The 20,385-nt window shown below is 41.3% G+C and overlaps 1 protein-coding gene across 1 annotated transcript; it reads left to right on the forward strand.

Annotated features, from left to right (window-relative positions):
• Positions 1 to 11,065: 11,065 nt before the first annotated feature.
• On the forward strand, positions 11,066 to 11,737 carry LOC121986598 (secreted RxLR effector protein 161-like). The gene has a single exon (XM_042540557.1). The coding sequence runs from the start codon at positions 11,066 to 11,068 to the stop codon at positions 11,735 to 11,737; it is 672 nt and encodes a 223-aa protein (XP_042396491.1).
• The last annotated feature ends 8,648 nt before the right edge of the window (positions 11,738 to 20,385 follow it).

Below are 20,385 nucleotides of genomic sequence, written 5' to 3' on the forward strand. Positions count from 1 at the left end.
ATATGTTATGGATTGTCTGTGGTGGAGCGTTGCTCCTACATATTTTGTATTGTTGTGGTGGAGCGTTGCTCCCACATAGGTTTCCTTGTTGGTGGTAGAGCGTTGCTCCCACATATGTAGTATTTTTGGTGATGGAGCGTAGCTCTCACATTAGATGATCTATTCTTTGGTGATTTACAGTTAGTGATCAGATTTCGGACTTGGTATCGGGGATCTCTGGTTGAGAATGTTTGTTGCACACACATTATGAGTTGTTGGTGATGCCATTTGGGCTTACTGATGCTCCAGCGGTATTTATGGATTTGATGAACCGCATATTTATGGAGTATCTAGATCAGTTCGTTGTCGTTTTTGTGCGTTCCGAGGAGGAACATGCTCAGCATTTTCGCATAGTCTTGGGGACTCTTCAAAGACATCAGCTATACGCGAAGTTCAGCAAGTGTGCCTTCTGGCTGTCTTCTGTCGGTTTTCTGAGTCATGTGGTCTCTAGCCGAGGTATTTCAGGTAGACCCTCAGAAGATCGAGGCTGTCACCAGTTGGGAGCAGCAGAAATCAGTGTAGGAGATCCGCAGTTCTTGGGACTAGCAGGATATTACAGACCTTTCGTCGAGAGTTTCTTCTGTCTAGCTATGCCACTGATACGCCTGACCGGGAAAGGCGTGAAGTTCACTTGGACAGATGACTATGAGACCAACTTTCAGAAGCTAAAGCGGAGATTAGTGTCGGCTCCAGTTTTGGTTTTACCTTCTGGAGAGGACGGATTTGTACTCTACACCGACGCTTCTCTTCAGGGTTTGGGCGCTGTTTTGATGCAACACGTGTTGGGTTTTTCAGGCCACGAAAACCGCTTTTCGCGTCGCGGAAACCCCGAATCACCCATGCCACTGGATCTCGTGCGAAGGATAGATTTCAAAATTACGAGTACGAGTTTCAAACTATGATCTACAGTAGATCAAAGGAAAAACATTTTATACCTTTGAAGCGTGCCCTCGCAAATCCCGCTCGTCCAACGGTACGCCGGATCTCGAAGTTGTCAACGTAGACAACTCTCTAGTGATATCCACACGAACAAGAAGTGTTCTCTAACACTCAAGGATGGAGAAGAGAGCACCACAAGTGTGCTAGCACTCTCTAGGGCTCTCGGGTAGGATTGGAAGCAGAAGAAAAGAAAAGAAGAGAACACACTCCTCTAAAATCTCTATGTGACTTTCACTAACCTTTCTTCTTGGATTAGATTCACTCTCCTTTCTTCTCCCTTGCTTGAAACCCACGACCAAGAGAAGAGAAGGAGCAAGAAGAGAGCTTAGGAGGAGGAAGATCACTTGAATGAGAGTTACACTTGCAAAATGAAACTCTTTTCATCTAATTAAGTGGTTTGTAACCTCCATGGGATACCAAGAGTCACAACTCTTGGTAACTCCCATGAGGTGGCACTTCACTTAAGTAACCATGATGATGTGGAGCATCATCATTGGTCCACTTAATGCCAACTCACCAATGAAGTGACATAAAGTCAAGTCAAACTTGACTCTTCATCTTCCTCTCAAGTCAAGTCAAACTTGACTTAATCTCTCTCATGGTTGATCTAATCCAACCATTTAATTCAAGCCAATTTAATATAATGAATCTAATTCATTTAATTAAATTGATTCAATGAGTCATAATCTAAATTAGACTCATTGAACACATGAATCAACTTGAGTCCAACTCAATTAGCCCAATTAGAATTACTCTTAATCCAATTTGATTCATCAAATGAATCTAATTCTCTTGGTTCATCATATGAACCTAATCTCCATCCACTTGTTCTTTGTATGTGACCCAATGGGTTCTTGTAACGTTGGCAATGCCCCTAAACTCATTTAGAAACATAAGTAATGAGCGGTATCTAGCAATACATCATTACTACCCAAGTTACAAGAATGTTGAGATCCAACATCACCTTGTGACTACTAATTGTGACTCCTCACAAAATATGACAAGTGTCCTTCTATCCAAGACATCTAGATTGATCAATGTGAGGCATAGACCGTGTCATCCTCTAATCAATCTAAATCTTAAACTCCAAGTAGACTCACTCAATCAAATGAGCTCAATATCCTATATTGACTCATTTGGGCAGGCCATGCGCTTCGTGGTCTCACTCTATCAAGAATATCGATGTCGCTCCCGTCATATAAGAGGGATAGATCCCATCTACATCACTCACATCCCTCCGCATAATTTGTTACATATCTAGTAATCGCCTTTATAGTCCACCCAGTTACGGGTGACGTTTGACGAAACCAAAGTACGTAACTCCTTATGTAGGGAACCATGGTGTCTTCAAGTCCAAGGACTAGTAGTCATACTAATAGCCACATGAGAAACTATATGACACTCATATAACGATCCATGATACTTTCTCATGGCGGGTCATTCAGTATACATTTTCTAATGCATACTCATGTGTCAACTTGATATCTCTATATCCATGACTTGTGAGATCAAGTCATCGAGTTGACCTACATGCTAGTCTTATTGTATTAACATTGTCCCTGAATGTTAATACTCGACTAGGAATGATTAAGAGTAGTGTTCCCTATATCATCCCACTATCGATTCAACCAATCGATTGATATAGGTAAGAACCTTCTACTCAAGGATGTTATTATACTTAGTTTATTTGGCACCAATACAAGCAAGTATAATAACCAAAAACCAAATGCCTTTATTTATATAGAATATGATACAACAAGTCCAAAGTACAATCATCAAATGATTGGCTCTAGGGCTCTAGCTAACAATCTCCCACTAGCACTAGTGCCAATCAGTGTAGGCTCTAAGCCCAAATGACCTAGTGTGACCATCATGCTTCCTCTGTGCCAAAGCCTTGGTCAAGGGATCTGCGATGTTAGCCTCTGTAGGTACTCTGCAAATCTTCACATCTCCTCTCTCGATGATCTCTCGAATGAGATGGAAGCGCCATAGTATGTGTTTGGTCCGCTGGTGTGAGCGAGGTTCCTTCGCCTGTGCTATAGCTTCATTGTTGTCACAATAGAACTCAATAGGGTCAGCAATGCTAGGAACCACCCCAAGTTCAGTGATGAATTTGCGAATCCAAACTGCCTCCTTTGCTGCCTCTGATGCAGCAATATACTCGGCCTCTGTCGTAGAATCAGCTACTGTGTCCTGCTTCGAACTCTTCCAGCTCACAACACCACCATTAATGCAAAACACGAACCCCGACTGCGATCTATAGTCATCCTGGTCAGTCTGGAAGCTAGCATCACTGTAACCCTTTACAGCTAGCTCATCATTGCCTCCATATATCAAGAAATATTCTTTACTCCTTCTTAAGTACTTAAGAATATTCTTGACCGCTATCCAGTGACTTTTACCTGGATCTGACTGGTATCTGCTCGTCATGCTCAAAGCATACGAGACATCAGGTCGAGTACATAGCATGGCGTACATGATCGATCCTATGGCTGAGGCATAAGGGATCTGATCCATGCGGTCTCTCTCCTCTCTAGAAGAGGGACCTTGAATCTTCGAAAGACTCATGCCATGTGACATCGGCAGAAATCCCTTCTTGGAGTTCTGCATAGAAAACCGAAGGAGTACCTTGTCAATGTATGTACTCTGACTTAGGCCAAGCAATCTCTTAGATCTATCTCTATAGATTTGTATCCCTAGAATGCGGGATGACTCACCTAAGTCCTTCATTGAGAAGCAACTCCCTAGCCATGTCTTGACAGACTGAAGCATAGGGATGTCCTTCCCAATGAGCAGTATGTCATCCACATACAATATGAGGAAGACAACTATGTCCCCTACAACCTTCTTGTAGACACAAGGTTCATCTTCGTTCTTGATGAAACCAAACTGTTTGATTGCATCATCGAATCGAAGATTCCAGCTCCGAGAAGCTTACTTTAGTCCATAAATGGACCTATGCAACTTGCATACTCTGCTAGTATGCTGTGGATCTACAAAACCCTCAGGTTGTGTCATGTACACATCCTTAAGTAGGTTTCCATTCAGAAACACGGTTTTGACATCCATCTGCCATATCTCATAGTCATGGTAGGCTGCAATAGCAAGCATGATCCGAATGGACTTAAACATCGCTACTGGAGAAAAGGTTTCATCATAGTCAATACCATGAATCTGCTTGAAACCTTTAACTACCAAGCGACCCTTATAGATAAGTCCATCCATGTCAGTCTTTCTCTTAAAGACCCACTTACACCCAATGGGTTTTACCCCTTCAGGTGGATCAACCAAAGTCCATACTTGGTTGGTGTACATGGATTCCATTTCGGATCTCATGGCCTCTAGCCATTTCTCGGAATCTGGTCTCATCACAGCTTCCTGATAGGTGATAGGCTCATCCTCTATGAGCACAATGTCATCATGGTCAGACAAGAGAAATGAGTATCTCTCAGGCTGACGACGTACCCTATCAGATCTGCGAAGAGGTATGTCTACTTGAACTGGTTGTTGTTCCTCAACTCCTTGTGGAACAACATCATCCACAACACTTTGTGGTTCCAGTTCAACTTCCATCGAGGCTTCAGTGCTATTGTTCGTATCTTGAACTTCTTCAAGATCGAACGTGCTCCCACTAGTCTTTCTAGAAACAAAGTCCCTTTCTAGAAAGACCCCAGTCTTTGCCACAACTACCTTGTGCTGACTGGGAATGTAGAAGTAATATCCCTTAGTTTCCTTGGGATATCCAATAAAATAGCACTCGTCAGATTTGGGTCCTAACTTGTCTGAGACTTGACGTCTAACGTAAGCCTCATAACCCCAAATGCTCATAAAAGACACCTGGGCATCTCTCCCAGTCCATATCCTATATGGTGTCTTTATCACGGCCTTGGATGGAACTCGGTTGAGCATAAAAGCTGCCGTGTCTAAAGCATAGCCCCAAAGGTATGTCGGAAGATCTGTGTGACTCATCATAGAACGTACCATATCTAATAAGGTACGATTCCTCCTTTCGGATACACCATTCCACTGTGGTGTTCCAGGAGGAGTGAGTTGGGATAGAATCCCACACTCAGCTAGATAGTCACGGAACTCATGGCTAAGGTATTCTCCACCTCGATCTGATCGAAGTATCTTAATACTCTTACCAAGCTGGTTCTGTACTTCATTCTTGAATTCTTTGAACTTTTCAAAGGATTCAGACTTATGTGTCATCAAGTACACATAACCATATCTACTGAAGTCATCAGTAAATGTGATGAAGTATCTATAACCGCCTCTAGCAGCAACATTGAAAGGGCCACATACATCACTATGTATGAGTCCTAACAAATCAGTTGCTCTCTCGCTGTGCCCACTAAAGCGAGTCTTGGTCATCTTGCCTCGTAGGCATGACTCGCATATCTTATATGATTCAAAATCAAATGAGTCCAACAAACCATCCTTATGGAGTTGGGATAAGCGCTTGTCATTTATATGACCTAAGCGACAGTGCCAGAGGTAGGTTTCGTTCATGTCATTTGACTTGAACCTCTTGGTATTTATGTTATAGATAGGGCTCTCAAGGTCTAGAATATAGAGTCCGTTTATCAGAGGTGCACTACAATAGAACATATCGTTTAAAAAGACGGAACAACATTTGTTCTTTATTATAAACGAAAATCCTTTCTTGTCCAAACAAGAAACTGAAATTATGTTCTTAGTCAAGGCAAGCACATAACAACAATCATCTAATTCTAGTACAAACCCAGAAGGCAGAGATAGATAGTAAGTTCCTACAGCAATAACAGCAACCCGTGCTCCATTGCCTACTCGTAGGTCTACCTCACCCTTCGTCAATGCCCTGCTATTTCTCAGCGCTTGTACATTAGTACAAATGTGCGAAGCACATCCGGTATCTAATACCCACGATGAATAAATAGAGAGGTTGACTTCTATAACATGTATACCTAAAGTAGAAATCTTATTTCTCTTCTTCGTAAGATCTTCCAGGTATTCTTTGGAGTTCCTCTTCCAGTGCCTCGCTTGTCCTTGATATAGGTGACAAAGATGTTCAACCATATCGTAAGCACCCATCAACTCATGTTGCTTCTGAAGCTCAGAGTTCATGGTCGCGAGCATAAGACAGGACACATCTAATGTGTCATCTTGATGCTTCTTGTAAGCATCTCGGTCTGCTTGCGTGGCAGTGGCAAGAGGAGCCTCCGGAATGGGATGCTTCAGAACGTACAGTTTACGTTCTTGGGTGAGAACTATTCTCAGGTTCCTGTACCAGTCCAGGAAATTTGCTCCGTTGAGCTTATCCTTCTTAAGGACAGAACGCAGAGAGAAGTTGTTCGTGCTTGACGTCATGAAAATTCTATAACAGAAATAAATACAGAAATAAATATCATATTCTTTAAATCATTTAATTAGGCCTTCAATTAAATGATGCTCCCACTGAATTCTATAATTCATGTGGGACAAGATCCACATCATACTAACTCTTGAGTTAGCTTTGGCTAATATGCCCAAGACTTAGTATGATCGGTAGGTAACGATTACCAATTACATCTCTATGAAACTCTTGTTTATAGGATCAAAATCTGCATTTATATTAAAACTTGAGTTAGCTTTGGCTAATACGCCCGAGAGTTAATATATATGTGATTTTGACCTATCTTTCCAACCGTTGGAAGAATGCCTATAGTTATACTCGATCCCCGTTGAGTTGTTGAACTCACCCTCGTTGACACTATCTTTTTCAGGTACCAGGTTGTTTATGGAGTCGCTTGGAGTATCCTGCCTGCCGGTCCCCACGTCACATTAGAAGACCAGTCTCCGCATTTTATTATTTTTATTTTGGTATATGTTATGTGTGTATTTAGCTTTGTGCTCCGGTCTTGTTTATGGAGTGTTGTTATGTGGTATTTTGTGTTTTTTGTTGGTTGTGTAAGCCTAGCCGGCTAGTAGTCTTGTATTTTGGTTTGTATTTGGTTTTCTATCATTTTTCACTGTGTTTGGTTTTTTGGTACAACCGAGTGGGTTGTTAGATTTACATATAACTGCGTGGTTGTGTTTTTATTGTATCAGCCGAGTAGGCTGCATATAAACTGCGTAGTTGTGTGGATATTCCACCCGCCTGTGGCTGAGGTATATTATGCATGTAGAAAGGATTCAGATTGTCACCCGTACAGGGGAGATGCTGCCGGAATTTCCTCTGGCAGAGACTCCTCTAGAGCGTGACACTGTTAGCATATTAATCCGGACATGACATGTAGTGGCCACGGTTTTTTCCCTTGCATTAGTGCTGATAAGATTTTCTGTTTTCATGGGATAAATTAGTGAAATTAGTCTTTCTTATTTTCATGGGATAAATTAATGAATTAGTCTTTCCTATTTTCATGATTTAGTGGTGTTAGTTTGTGGTGTATTTAAAGAGTCCTAGAGATGTGTAGTAAATCAATTCATTTTTTTCTCACTGTAAGAAAGTATTCTTGCAGTTATTTTCCTCCTCGCTCTATTCATTTTCACATTAGTGAGTGTACGTGTCTTTGGGTGTGATACCAACAGTTTCTAAGCCAACATATGATATTGGAGCAAAGTTAGTATAGAACTCCTAAGTTAGTATTGAACACCCAAGAATCCATGACTCCACAATAATGTCGGGTGTCCCACAAGCTGCTGTGAAGGAGAACGGTGGAGTGTCATTTCCCTATCTAATGCTAAGTCCTCACAATTATATTGTGTGGGCAATCAAGACAGAAGCGATTCTTGATGCCCAGGGAGTCTGGGAGGCGGTGGAGCCAGCGGAAGGAGCCTAGCTGGATGCAAAGAAGGATAAAAAGACGCGTGCATACATCTTGCAGTGTGTCCCCGAAGACATCCTTCTCCAGATCGCAAAAAAAAAAGACGGCAAAGGAAGTCTGGGGCATCCTCAAGATGAGGTATCTTGGTAGTGATCGGGTGAAGAAGGCACAGTTACAGATGTTGAAGAGAGAGTTTGACGCCCTCCGGATGAAAGAGACCAAGACGATTGATGAGTTTGCTGGCAAACTTAGTGCCATGAGCAGCAAGTTCTCCACTCTTGGTGTCACACTTGAAGACTGCTCTTTGGTAAAGAAGTTGCTCGATTATGCCCCTGATAAATTCTTTCCTATTGTTGCTAGTATTGAGCAGTTCCATGACCTTGAGACAATACCATTTGAGGAGATTATAGGACGACTGAAGGCGTATGACGAACGAGCATTATGATTACGCGGCAATACCAACAGCACTGAAGGTGAGCTCCTACTTACTCATGCCACATGGCAAATGCGTCAGAAGGAGAGCAATGAGGACATTTTGTCAGGAGGCAAGGGGCGTGGGTCCAGGAGCCCTGGTTGTGGAAAATGACGTGGGCACGGGCGAGGGCACGGTCGTGGTCGTCGTACCCCGCGTTAGGACAGTGCAAGAGGCACTAGCAGCAACGACAGAGGTACTCGTGACAAGAGCTATATAAAGTGTTTCAATTGTGAGAAAATGAGGCATTATGCATCCGAATGCTACAACAAGCGTCGTGATGATGAAGCTCACCTCACTTGCGCCACCGATGAAGAGTCATCACTGATGATGACCGTGTCCCACGAGGAGTCTCACACAAGGCGTGAGCGGTAGGATACCATTATGCTCGGTAAAGATAGGTTGTTGCCGGAGATGTACTGCAACATTAAGAAAGGAGATAAAGACGTCTGGTACCTTAACAACGGTGCCAGCAACCACATGACTAGCCATCGCGAGAAGTTTCAAGAATTAAATGAAACCATCACCGAGAGGGTGAGGTTTGGTGATGGATCAACCATTGAGATTATGGGCAAGGGGACGGTTGTGTTCGAATGCAAGAACGACGATTAGAAGGCTCTCCATGAGGTACACTACATTATGAAATATTGTAGTAATATCATAAGTCTTGATCAATTGACAAAAGCTGGGAATGAGGTGCATATGGAAGGAGATACCATGAAGTTGATTGATAGGAGCGGGAAGCTCTTGATGCTGGTAAAGCGAACACAGAATCGCTTGTACAAGATAACCTTGAAGATATTCAAGCAAGTCTATCTCCTAGCAAGACTAGAAGACCTAACCTGGTTATGACATGCAAGGTTCAGACATGTCAATTTCCATGACTTGAAGTTGTTGGGTGAGAAGAAATTGGCGGTTGGTGTGCCACTATTGCTCCAGTCGAACAAGCTTTGCGAGGTGTGTGTGATCACTAAGCATGCAAGGTCATCATTCCCGTGCCAAGCAAACTTTAGAGCGGAGAAGCCATTGGAACTTCTCCATGATGATATTTGCGGGCCAATCACACCATGTATACTCGCTGGTAACAAGTATTTTCTTTTGATTGTTGATGATTTCACAAGGTGAATGTGGGTGTTTGTATTGGCAGCAAAGAATGATGCTTTCCAAGCATTCAAGAAGTTCAAATTCTTGACAAAGAACAATATTGAGCACAAGATCAGAACACTCCGGACAGACCGGGGCGGCAAGTTTTTATCCACAAAGTTCATTCGGTTCTGTGAAAATGAAGGAATCGAACGACACCTCACGACTCCCTACACACCTCGACAGAATGGTGTTGTGGAGTGCCAGAACCACACCGTGATGGCTATGGCAAGATCTCTCCTCAAGGTTACACACATGCCGACAAGGTTCTGGGGAGAGACGGTTAGGCATGTTGTCTATCTGCTAAACTGTCTCCCAACTAAGGCGCAGGGAGAATGTATCCCATTTGAAGCTTGGATAGGGAGAAAGCCACATCTCGCCCACTTGAGAGTATTCGGTTGTGTTGCATATGTGAAAAATACAACCCCTCATCTTAAGAAACTTGACGATAGAAGCTCACCCATGGTATACTTGGGTGTCGAGGAAGGATGCAAAGCTCATCATGTATTTGATCCAAGGCATGACAAGCTACAAATAAGTAGAGATGTAATGTTTCAAGAAAATTATGAATGGACATGGAATGCAGGTGCTAACAAGGATGAAAACATATTGGAGTTTATGGTGGTGGATGCATTCGACACCGACGAGGTGATTGTTGCAGAAGACGTTGAGGCAGGGGCAGAACATGTCACACCACCAACAACAACCATAGTACCCATGCCAAGAGCGTCAAGTCTATCTACACCACCATTGAACGCCCATGCAGTTACCTCGCCTTCAGTAACAAACACACCCGAGTCTCATGAAGGGCTAGTCCATTTTAGATCCATTGTCGATATCTATGCCAACACTGAGGAAGTGGTTGGTGTTGACGAAGAAGAGAATGAGGTGATGATGGTGATGTCTGAAGAGTCGACATGCTACTAAGAGGCTGTAATCGAGGCTTACTGGTACGAAGCAATGGAGGAAAAACTGAGATCTATTGAGATGAACAAGACCTGGACCCTAACTGAGCTCCCATTAGGCCACAAATCTATCGGCCTAAAATGGGTGTTCAAACTGAAGAAAGATTCAACGGGGAAAGTTGTTAAGCACAAAGCAAAACTAGTGGCTAAAGGCTATGTACAAAGACAAGGCATCGACTTTGAAGAGGTGTTTGCACCTATCGCTAGACTTGACACTGTTTGAGTCATTCTTGCACTTAAGGCAAATCAAAGTTGGGAGGTACACCATCTAGATGTGAAGTCAGCATTTCTTAACAGAGAGTTAAAAGAAGAAATCTATGTCACTCAATCGAAAGAGTTTGAAGTACAAAATCAGAAACACAAGGTGTACAGGTTGTCCAAAGCCCTCTATGGATTGCGGCAAGCTCCACGAGCTTGGAACATGCGACTGAACAGGAGTCTGGAAGAGCTCGGTTTCAAAAAAATGTTCTCAAGAACATGCAGTATATACAAGAGGTGAAGGAGAAGCAAGTATACTTGTTGGAGTGTATGTCGATGATCTCATCGTGACAGGAAGAATCACAGAAGAAATCAACAAATTTAAACAACAAATAATGATAGAATTTGAGATGAGTAATTTGGGCCTCCTCTCCTACTACTTAGGAATTGAAGTAGAATAACAGAAGAATCAAATTTTACTTAGACAATCAACTTATTCCAAGAAAATCCTGTCTCAATTCAAGATGGAAGATTGTAATGCCACAAAGCATCCGATGGAACCTAAGACGGAGCTGCATAAAGACTTGAAAGGGACTCCAGTTGATGCCACGGAGTCCAGGCGCATCATTGGTCATCTGAGATATTTGCTACACACACGGCCTAACCTATCATATTCTGTCGGAATGGCGAGCAAATACATGGAGATGCCTACAATCATGCATCACAAGGTGGTCAAACAGATTCTCAGGTATTTGAAAGGTACGATTCACTTTGGACTTGTTTACATGAAGGGACCCCAGAAAATTGGTATATTCGGTTACTCGGACAGTGATCTAGCCGCCGATCTAGATGGGAGGAAAAACACAAGTGGAATGACTTTTTATTTTAATGAAATTTTGGTGTCTTGGAATTCACAGAAGCAGAAGACAGTGGCGCTTTCATCTTGTGAGGCAGAGTTTATGGCAGCCACAACTGCAGCTTGTCATGTTTTGTGGTTAAGGAGCCTTGCCAGTGAATTAACCGGTGTAGAGCCAAAGCTGGTGACTCTATTTGTCAACAACAAATCTGCCATAGCTCTCATGAAGAATCCAATATTTCATGGTTGCGGCAAGCATATAGATACAAGGTTCCATTTTATTAAAGAATGTATTGAGAAGGGACAGACTGTGGTTAAGTTCGTTAATACCGGAGAATAACGAGCCAATGTATTAACTAAAGTATTGCCAGGAGTGAAGTTAGCAACCATGCGACAACTACTCGGCGTCCGTGATTTAGAGCCATGTCAGGATTAGGAGGGGTAATGTGAGCATATTAATCCGGACATGACACGTAGTGGCCATGATTTTTTTTCCTTGCATTAGTGGTGATATGATTTCCTATTTTCATGGGATAAATTAGTGGAATTAGTCTTTTCTATTTTCATGAGTTAGTGGTGTTAGTTTGTGGTGTATTTAAAGAGTTCTAGAGATGTGTAGTAAATCAATTTATTTTTTTTCTCATTTTAAGAAAGTATTCTAGCAGTTATTTTCCTCCTCGCTCTATTTATTTTTCACATTAGTGAGTGTACATGTCTTTGGGTGTGATACCAACAGTTTCTAAGCTAACAAGGACTACCTTTTATAAGAAGACCACAAACTTTTTTCTTCTGTTACCTTCTCTATGTTGCCATTACTTAATTCCTTAAATATTACGAGACTTGATCACGCTGTTGTGAGATTTACATGATAATTATCTTTTTCCTAAAATAATCCAAAATTTGAAATGATCATGTATCCTGTGTCGGCGCCAAGAGGCCGGAAAGCTAAGGAGGCAGTGTCTTGAGAGTCAAGAGCTGAGAATATAAGGAGTTGGGAGGCCTGAGAGGTCGTAAGGCTATGGAGCCAGGAGGTCTGGAGGCCTGAAAGGCCGAGAGGCATTAGAGGCTGGTAGACTAAAGAGTCGTGAGGCCTGTAAAGTTAGGAAGCTAAGGAGCAGGGAAATCCAAGACTTTCCTATATTGGAATCACCTCAACAGGTCTGACCGTCTTATCTTACCAAGTTAGGAAGCTAAGGAGTAGGGAAATAAGAGATGATTGATAAGATAAGACTTTCTAATGGCAATGATCGACCAAACTATCCTCCTCTAGGTTTTGTAACCTTCTTCTGAAGCCACATGTTAAGCGGGCTACGGTTCCCTATCTTTGTTTTCTTTATTGAAGTATCGTGATACTTTCACATCTCGTTGTCATAGCTTGGCCCTAATTTTTTCTATCTTTTGACTGGGGTTGTAATTCTTTTTCTGTTTATATCGTATTTCATTTTCTCCTTCTTTTATTTTTTCTTTTACCCAAAGAAGATGACGGATGGGATCTTTTTCTTTTCCTCCTGATTTGGAATTAATTGATCAAGGAGTTTCCTTCATCCCACAACGGATGGAAACCCCAATTATTTTTTTTTATCAAAAACACTTAGACTCCATTTTTTGGCCGACTCGTTGGTAGCGAGAATTGCCTCTTTCTCTAATTTTGAAAGACTACTAGCCTAGTGTTGGAGGATCGGTGGCTGACTAGAAGGGGGAGTTGAATAGGCGGTGCTCTCAATAGATAGCTTCTTACGTATTCGTTAGTGCGCAAGCAGAAATATAAATACTAATATGAATACGAAAGCTAAAAACAAAGAGAAAGAACAAGTAAACCAATGCACGTCGATGTAACGTGGTTCGGAGATTAGGGCTCCTACTCTATGACTGTCCTTGAGGTGAATGATCCTGATCCTTCGATGGATTAGCCCTCGGCAAACTCCCGCTATCTCAAGTCGCTCCTTGTGGGTGGAGAAACCTCACCACAAAACTCACCAAGACCTCTTGGATTACTCAAGCACTTGAGAACTCTTGTGACTACTAATTAGGTTTTAACCAAGTTTAATTTTATCACCTTAGCCAGCCATCCCAAGCTCCTTCTTATAGAGTTTGAAAGAAAATAGCCTTGCTGTTTTACCGTTACCAATCGACTGGTCCTTGCATCAGTCGACTGGTGCCAGCCCAATGACTCTCTATCAGTCGACTGGTGTCAAGTGCCAGTCGACTGATCCTAGTCATTTCGAGCACAGAAGCTCTCTATGCTCTCCCCCAGTCGACTGATCCCAGTACCAGCCGACTGGTACATCCCTAAATCTAGGGTTCCCTTTCTCAAGTACATTTCTCTCGCACTCAGACCCTCACGACTCACTTGACTCTTCTTCTTCGCAGCTTTGACCTCTTGCCTTCAAGCTTACTTCCTTTGGCTCTCGTCCCTCGGATGCATCCAAGCCTGCAGCTCGTCCCAATGACATCCTTCATGTATGCCTTGAAGTACGCTTCCCTCAGCTCTTGTCCTTGTCGCCTTGTCCACGACCCCTCGGTTGCTCCATCATTCACCGGACTCGAAGCCGTCAAGCTGAGTCGTATGTGTATTCTGCAAACCTGTATACTCACATACATATTTCAAATAATGAGGGTAATCCTTACTTAAATCCTTTGCCTAAACACCAAAACACATGGTCGCACGGACCATTGGGATTGCTATAACAATTTCCCCCTTTTTAATGTTTGACAATACGTTTAAGTTAGGGAAAACATATAATAAATAAACATGCTAAAAAGAAATAATGGACTTATATTGTCAAGGCTACACACTTGGACTTACACTGCCGAATAGACTTACGTTGCCAAGACTACACACTTAGACTTACACCGCTGAATGGACTTACGTTGCCAAGGCTACACACTTGGACTTAAACCGCCGAATGGACTTACGTTGGCAAGGCTACACACTTGGACTTATACCGTCGAATGCACTTATGTAGCTAAGACTACACACTTGGACTTTGTAAGGTCCCACAAGCTAAATTAAGGAAAATATTTATGGAATTTTCTAAGGTCACATGAATGATAATTAAGGGATTAATCTATAAAATTTTCTACGAATTATAGATTTTTTTTTTTAGAATTTTAAATGAATATGTATGACACGTTTTAAAGGATATATAATTGTAAAGATTAAGGGAAACATATGATACCCAAATAAGTTATGAGTTGATGGGGTTTAATTACCTTAAGATTAGGACTTAATTAACCTAGGTATACGTATATACCTAGCTCCACCCGGACCTATTTCCCAAAATCACCGACTTCTCTTTCTCCTTGTCTCCGCCAAACTGATGGAGCGTCCCATCGCCCTTGAGCTCCGGTCAGGCATCGCGCTCCGACCAGGCATCGCGCTCCGTCCATGAATTGCCCACGCGATAATCCTGTGGTAGACCCTCGATCAGGCAGAGGTCACTGTCGGCCGACAGCACTGGCGAGGCCTCCTCGCGTTCGGCAGCGACACAAGGAAGAGCAAAAACGGAGGTGTAAGAAGAGAAAAGGCAAGTACATCCTATATATTGATATGAACTCCATGAAGTAGAGGATGAATGTTCGGATTTATAGAAATGGTCTGGAATGATAGTTTCTTGGTTGAATGAGCTACGAATCGAAGTTCCGTGTTGTTCCTGCTCCGCCTTAGGTTTCTTTTCGATTTTCCGCAGTGGATTTTGAGTACCGTGAGGTAGAAGATAGGAGCTCGGGAGGATTTGATAGGCATTACGAAGATGTACTTGATGCTCATGCTTGTTCTTGTCGTATCATGTGTTTCCTTGCAGATTTCTGTAACCTCTCATTTCCTCTTGCGATCCATTTGGTTTCCAGCCATGAATTTTGGGGTTTTTAAACGAATTTGATGTGTCGAGTTGTTCTTGTTGGTTGGGTTTCTGTCGATTCCTGTTGTGGAAGTTTTAAGCCTTGATAGATGAGGTATTTGTTGACTCATTGCTTCGGAAACGCTGAACAAATTTTGGGACCTTGATCGATGATGTTCTTGTGATCTATTGTATCAGTAACTTTGAACAGATTTGGGAATGTGTGCCTTCAATTTGATGAAGAGCTTTTGAATGAATGCATTGGAGTTATGTTTCTTTTTCTTCTGCAATGGATTTAACGTGATGGATCAGATTCGTGGGTTAAGCGATAGGTTTTGGTGCTCTTGTGTTGCTCGACAGAATGCTACCTCGAATGCTGGTTTGTTTTTATGAGAAGGGGAATCGATTCGATGTCGTTTTGTGTTATTGGAGCTTTAATTCTTGATCGTTGATGTTCTTGCTGTCTTGTTGCTTCAGAAATGTTGAATAGATTCGGAAGGTGGAGGTTTAATTCGTTGACATTTTGTTTCCCAGAATAGCTGTGGATTCTTGTGGATTGATGTTATGTTTTCTTGCATAGTTGGAGATTAGGGAATTTTAGTTAGAATATGACTAGGATTATCTTCTTCTTCATGTTGGAATACAGTCTTTTGGATAGATAGTAGTCTGTAGTTGGATTTTGGGAATGTTCTTGCTTATTTCGGATAGTTTTCAATTTTAGGACAGATTAGGTTGATTGGAGATTTATTCGATGGTGATTTTAATTTTCTTTCGAGCTAGCTGTGATCTTGCAAGGTTTCAACATACTCGCAACAAAGTTATGTTCTTTCAATGTGATGCACATTTCCATATTAACTGAATTTTACTTTATACTAGCCAAATTAGGATAGCTGGGATTCATCAATTGTATGAAATTAAAATGATAACACTCCGCTGTAGCTTATTGTAGTTGCTCTTCCATTGCTTAGGAGGTGTACGACTATGGAATAACTAGAGCTATAGTTCTTGATAAATTATGCATGAGTTTAATTATGGTATTACCTTGCATTAGTTGTTGTTATGTTAATTAAGATTGATGTTACAGAATAAAGAAGTAGAATTGAAAGAGGATGACTGATAATAGAATGCTAAGTTATTTCATACTACTGTTAACTGAATGACTGGACAGAACTTGACTGAATGAGAATAACTGATGTATATGTAATTGTACTTCTATGATGCTTTTATGTTCGAAACACTAGGAATCAAGTAATGTGGGGTAGGAAATGAACAGGATATGATATTTATGTAGCTAATAGGATGAGTTTGAGCATATGTAGTGACAGTACGGGTTGGGTGACCTGGGATGAGCTCCGGGAGGGCCCTTCCAAACATGACTGAGACTGTAATTTATGACTGATATTGTAATTTATTGTTAGCTTCGGCTATATGACTGCATGATTTCTAGGAGGGACGCCTCTTGTTAGTTAGAGCCCTAGAGCCAATTATTTGATGATTGTTGTATGGACTCATTGTATCATATTCTTGTATATAAATAATGGTATTTATTTTGGTTATTATACTTACTTGTATTGGTGTTAAATAACTAAGTATAATAGAGTCCTTGAGTAGAAGGTTCTTACCTATATCAATCGGTTAGTTGAATCGATAGTAAGATGATATAGGGAACACTACTCTTAATCATTCCTAGTCGAGTATTAACATTCAGGGACAATGTTAATGCGACGAGATTAGCATGTAGGTCAACTCGATGACTTGATCTCACAAGTCATGGATATGGAGATATCAAGTTGATACATGAGTATGCATTAGAAAATGTATACTGAATGACCCGCCATGAGAAAGTATCATGGATCGTTATATGAGTGTCATATACTTTCTCATGTGGCTATTAGTATGACTACTAGTCCTTGGACCTGAAGACGCCATGGTTCCCTACATAAGGAGTTACGTACTTTGGTTTCATCAAACGTCACCCGTAACTGGGTGGACTATAAAGGCGATTACTAGATATGTAACAAATTATGCGGAGGGATGTGAGTGATGTAGATGGGATCTATCCCTCCTATATGACGGGAGAGATATCGATATTCTTGATAGAGTGAGACCACTAAGTGCATGGCCATGCCAAAATGAGTTAATATAAGATATTGAGCTCATTTGATTGAGTGAGTCTACTTGGAGTTCAAGATTTAGATTGATTAGAGGATGACACGGTCTATACCTCATATTGATCAATCTAGATATCTAGGATAGAAGGACAATGTCATATTTTGTGAGGAATCACAATTAGTAGTTACAAGGTGATGTTGGATCTCAACATTCTTGTAACTTGGATAGTAATGATGTGTTGCTAGATACCGCTCATTACTTATGCTTCTAAATGAGTTTAGAAGCATTGCCAACGTTACAAGAACCTATAGGGTCACACATAAAGGACAATTAGATGGAGATTATGTTCATATGATGAACCAAGAGGATTAGATTCATGTGATGAATCAAATTGGATTAAGAGTAATCCTAATTGAACTAATTGAGTTGGACTCAATTTGATTCATGTGTTCAATGAGTCTAATTTAAATTATGACTCATTAAATCAATTTAATTAAATGAATTAGATTCATTATATTAAATTGGCTTGAATCAAATGGTTGGATTTGATCAACCATGGGAGTTATAATGTCAAGTTTGACTTGACTTGAGAGGAAGATGAAAAGTCAAGTTTGACTTCACTATATGGCACCTCATTTGTGAGTTGGCATTAAGTGGCCAATAATGGTGTTACACATCATTAAGTTTAGCACATGTGTGCACTACCTCATGGAGGTTACAAATCTCCTCTTTAATGGCCACATTAAATGAGAAAGGAGGTTACACTCCTTAATGTGGCCGACCACTTATTGTGGAGTGAATGAGTTGTTTTTGAATTTCAAGCCAATTCATTCCATCCTCTTCCTCCTCTCATTCTCCTCTCCCTCTCCTCCTCCTTGGCCGAACCACCTAAGGTGCTAGCACACCTTTGTTTGGTCTTCTCCACCTAGTTTGTTCGTGTTGATACGCATAGAGGATCGTACACTTGACGATCTCGAGATCCGGTGAACCTTTGGACGAGCGAGATTGCGAAGGGCATCACATCAAAGGTAAAATCTCTCAACCATGTAGTTTTAGTGTAGATCTAGATGTAAGAAACTCATACACGTAAAAATTTTGTTTTATTTTACTTCGCACGGATCCGGTGGCATGGGAATCGGGGTTTCCGCAACGCGAAAAAGCGGTTTTTGCGGTCCAAAAATCCCAACAGTGGTATCAGAGCCACGTGCGAAGTCTTGTACGAGTTTAATTTGTATTTTTTTTTAAAAATAGCAGATCTGTAAGTTTCTATGAATTTTCTAATTTTATAGTTTTTATGGGTAATTTTCTCGTAGAAGCGAAGCACAAGGGTTTAGATACTTGTAGGCTTCGACTACCGAGAAGATTTTTCCGAAACGGCAAGGTTTCGCCCCAAAACATTTTGGGACAGCGGGCTAAGGCGCTGTAGGATTGCTAAGGAACACTCACGATGGTTATATCACGGGTATGAGTACTGCCCCTAACCCCGCAAGGGGATTCGTTCCGCGATTGCGCCCGAAAACCGCTAATCGGGACCGCCGTGAATTCTTTACTCATAAAAATTGTAAAATAGTATTAAAATTATAGAAAATTATGGAAATTACATAATTTAGAATTATATATAATTTGTGATGGTCATGGCCCAAAAAGACCCAATTTGATTGGAATATTTGTGTTGTAATTCATAATAAGGCCTGCGTGCCGTCATGTGATTGTGCGTGTTGTATTTGATTCGCGACCTACGCGTCGTGCCTTCCTTCATTTATATTCTTGTTATAAATAGTTTAGACTCGAATGTAACTCGAGTTTCACCCTTTTGTAATGTACAAAATGAGCCGGTGGATGGTCCACTCGAGACGGAGCTACGAGGAGGGCCGAGCAACACAAGGTAGTCAAAGGGAGGAGCTTGAAGAAGCTGTTGACCCTAGGTTGACCATCCGATCTTCTCATTGGCTTGAGAAGAACGTAGTAGGGCCATGACTAATCAAAAATAGTATAATTAATTGCCTGTGTGTGTGTATTTGATGCATGCTAGTAAAGTAGTTAATTAGCACCTCAATGATTCGATTCGATCAATCGCGTACATGATGCGCCCTAACGATTAGATTAGATCTAAATCGAGTATATGATACACATCATTGATTAGATTAGATCTAAATCACGTCAACTCTAATGCCTACCATGCCGTGATACCTATCACTACCTCGATCACATGTTGTTGTTGAATCTGCCAAAACAGAGCAACGCATACTATCTTGGTAGGGTATGGAGGGACAATTTTGGTCCCGCCTATCAACGCATGGGTGAGTACAACTCAATTAGATTGAATAACTAGTTAACTCGGTTGGATCGAGTAAAACTATAGGAATATTTCCAATGGTTGGAATATAGGACATAATCACATTTATATTAATTCTTGGGCGTATTAGCCAAAGCTAACTCAAGTTTTAATATAACTGCGGATAATGATCCTATAAACAAGAGTTGCATAGAGATGTAATTGGTAATTAGTTACCTACCGATCATACTAAGTCTTGGGCGATTTAGCCAAAGCTAACTCAAGACGAAGTATGATGTGGATCTTATCCTACATGAATTACAGAATTTAGTGGGAGCATCATTTAGTTAAAGGCCTAATTAAATGATTAAAAGAATATGATATTTACTTTCTGCTTTAATTTCTGTTGTAGATTGTCATGATGTCGAACACGAACACCTTCTGTCTGTGTTCTGTCCTTGACAAGGACAAGCTCAACGGAGCAAATTTCCTGGACTGGTACAGGAATTTGAGAATAGTTCTCACCCAAGAACGTAAACTGTACATTCTGGAGCAGCCCATTCCGGAGGTTCCTCCTGCCAATGCCACGCGAGCTGACAAAGATGCTTATAAGAAGCATCAAGATGATGCATTAGATGTGTCCTGTCTTATGCTCGCGACCATGAACTCTGAGCTTCAGAAGCAACACGAGTTAATGGGCGCTTATGATATGGTTGAATATCTTCGTCAACTTTATCAAGGACAAGCGAGGCACGAGAGATT

Source organism: Zingiber officinale, chromosome 5B (assembly GCF_018446385.1).
Source record: "Zingiber officinale cultivar Zhangliang chromosome 5B, Zo_v1.1, whole genome shotgun sequence".
NCBI classification, from domain to species: Eukaryota; Viridiplantae; Streptophyta; class Magnoliopsida; order Zingiberales; family Zingiberaceae; genus Zingiber; species Zingiber officinale.

Bases quoted from the DNA above. Each gene is read 5' to 3' on its own strand.
- LOC121986598 (XM_042540557.1), top strand. From the start codon at position 11,066: ATGGAAGATTGTAATGCCACAAAGCATCCGATGGAACCTAAGACGGAG.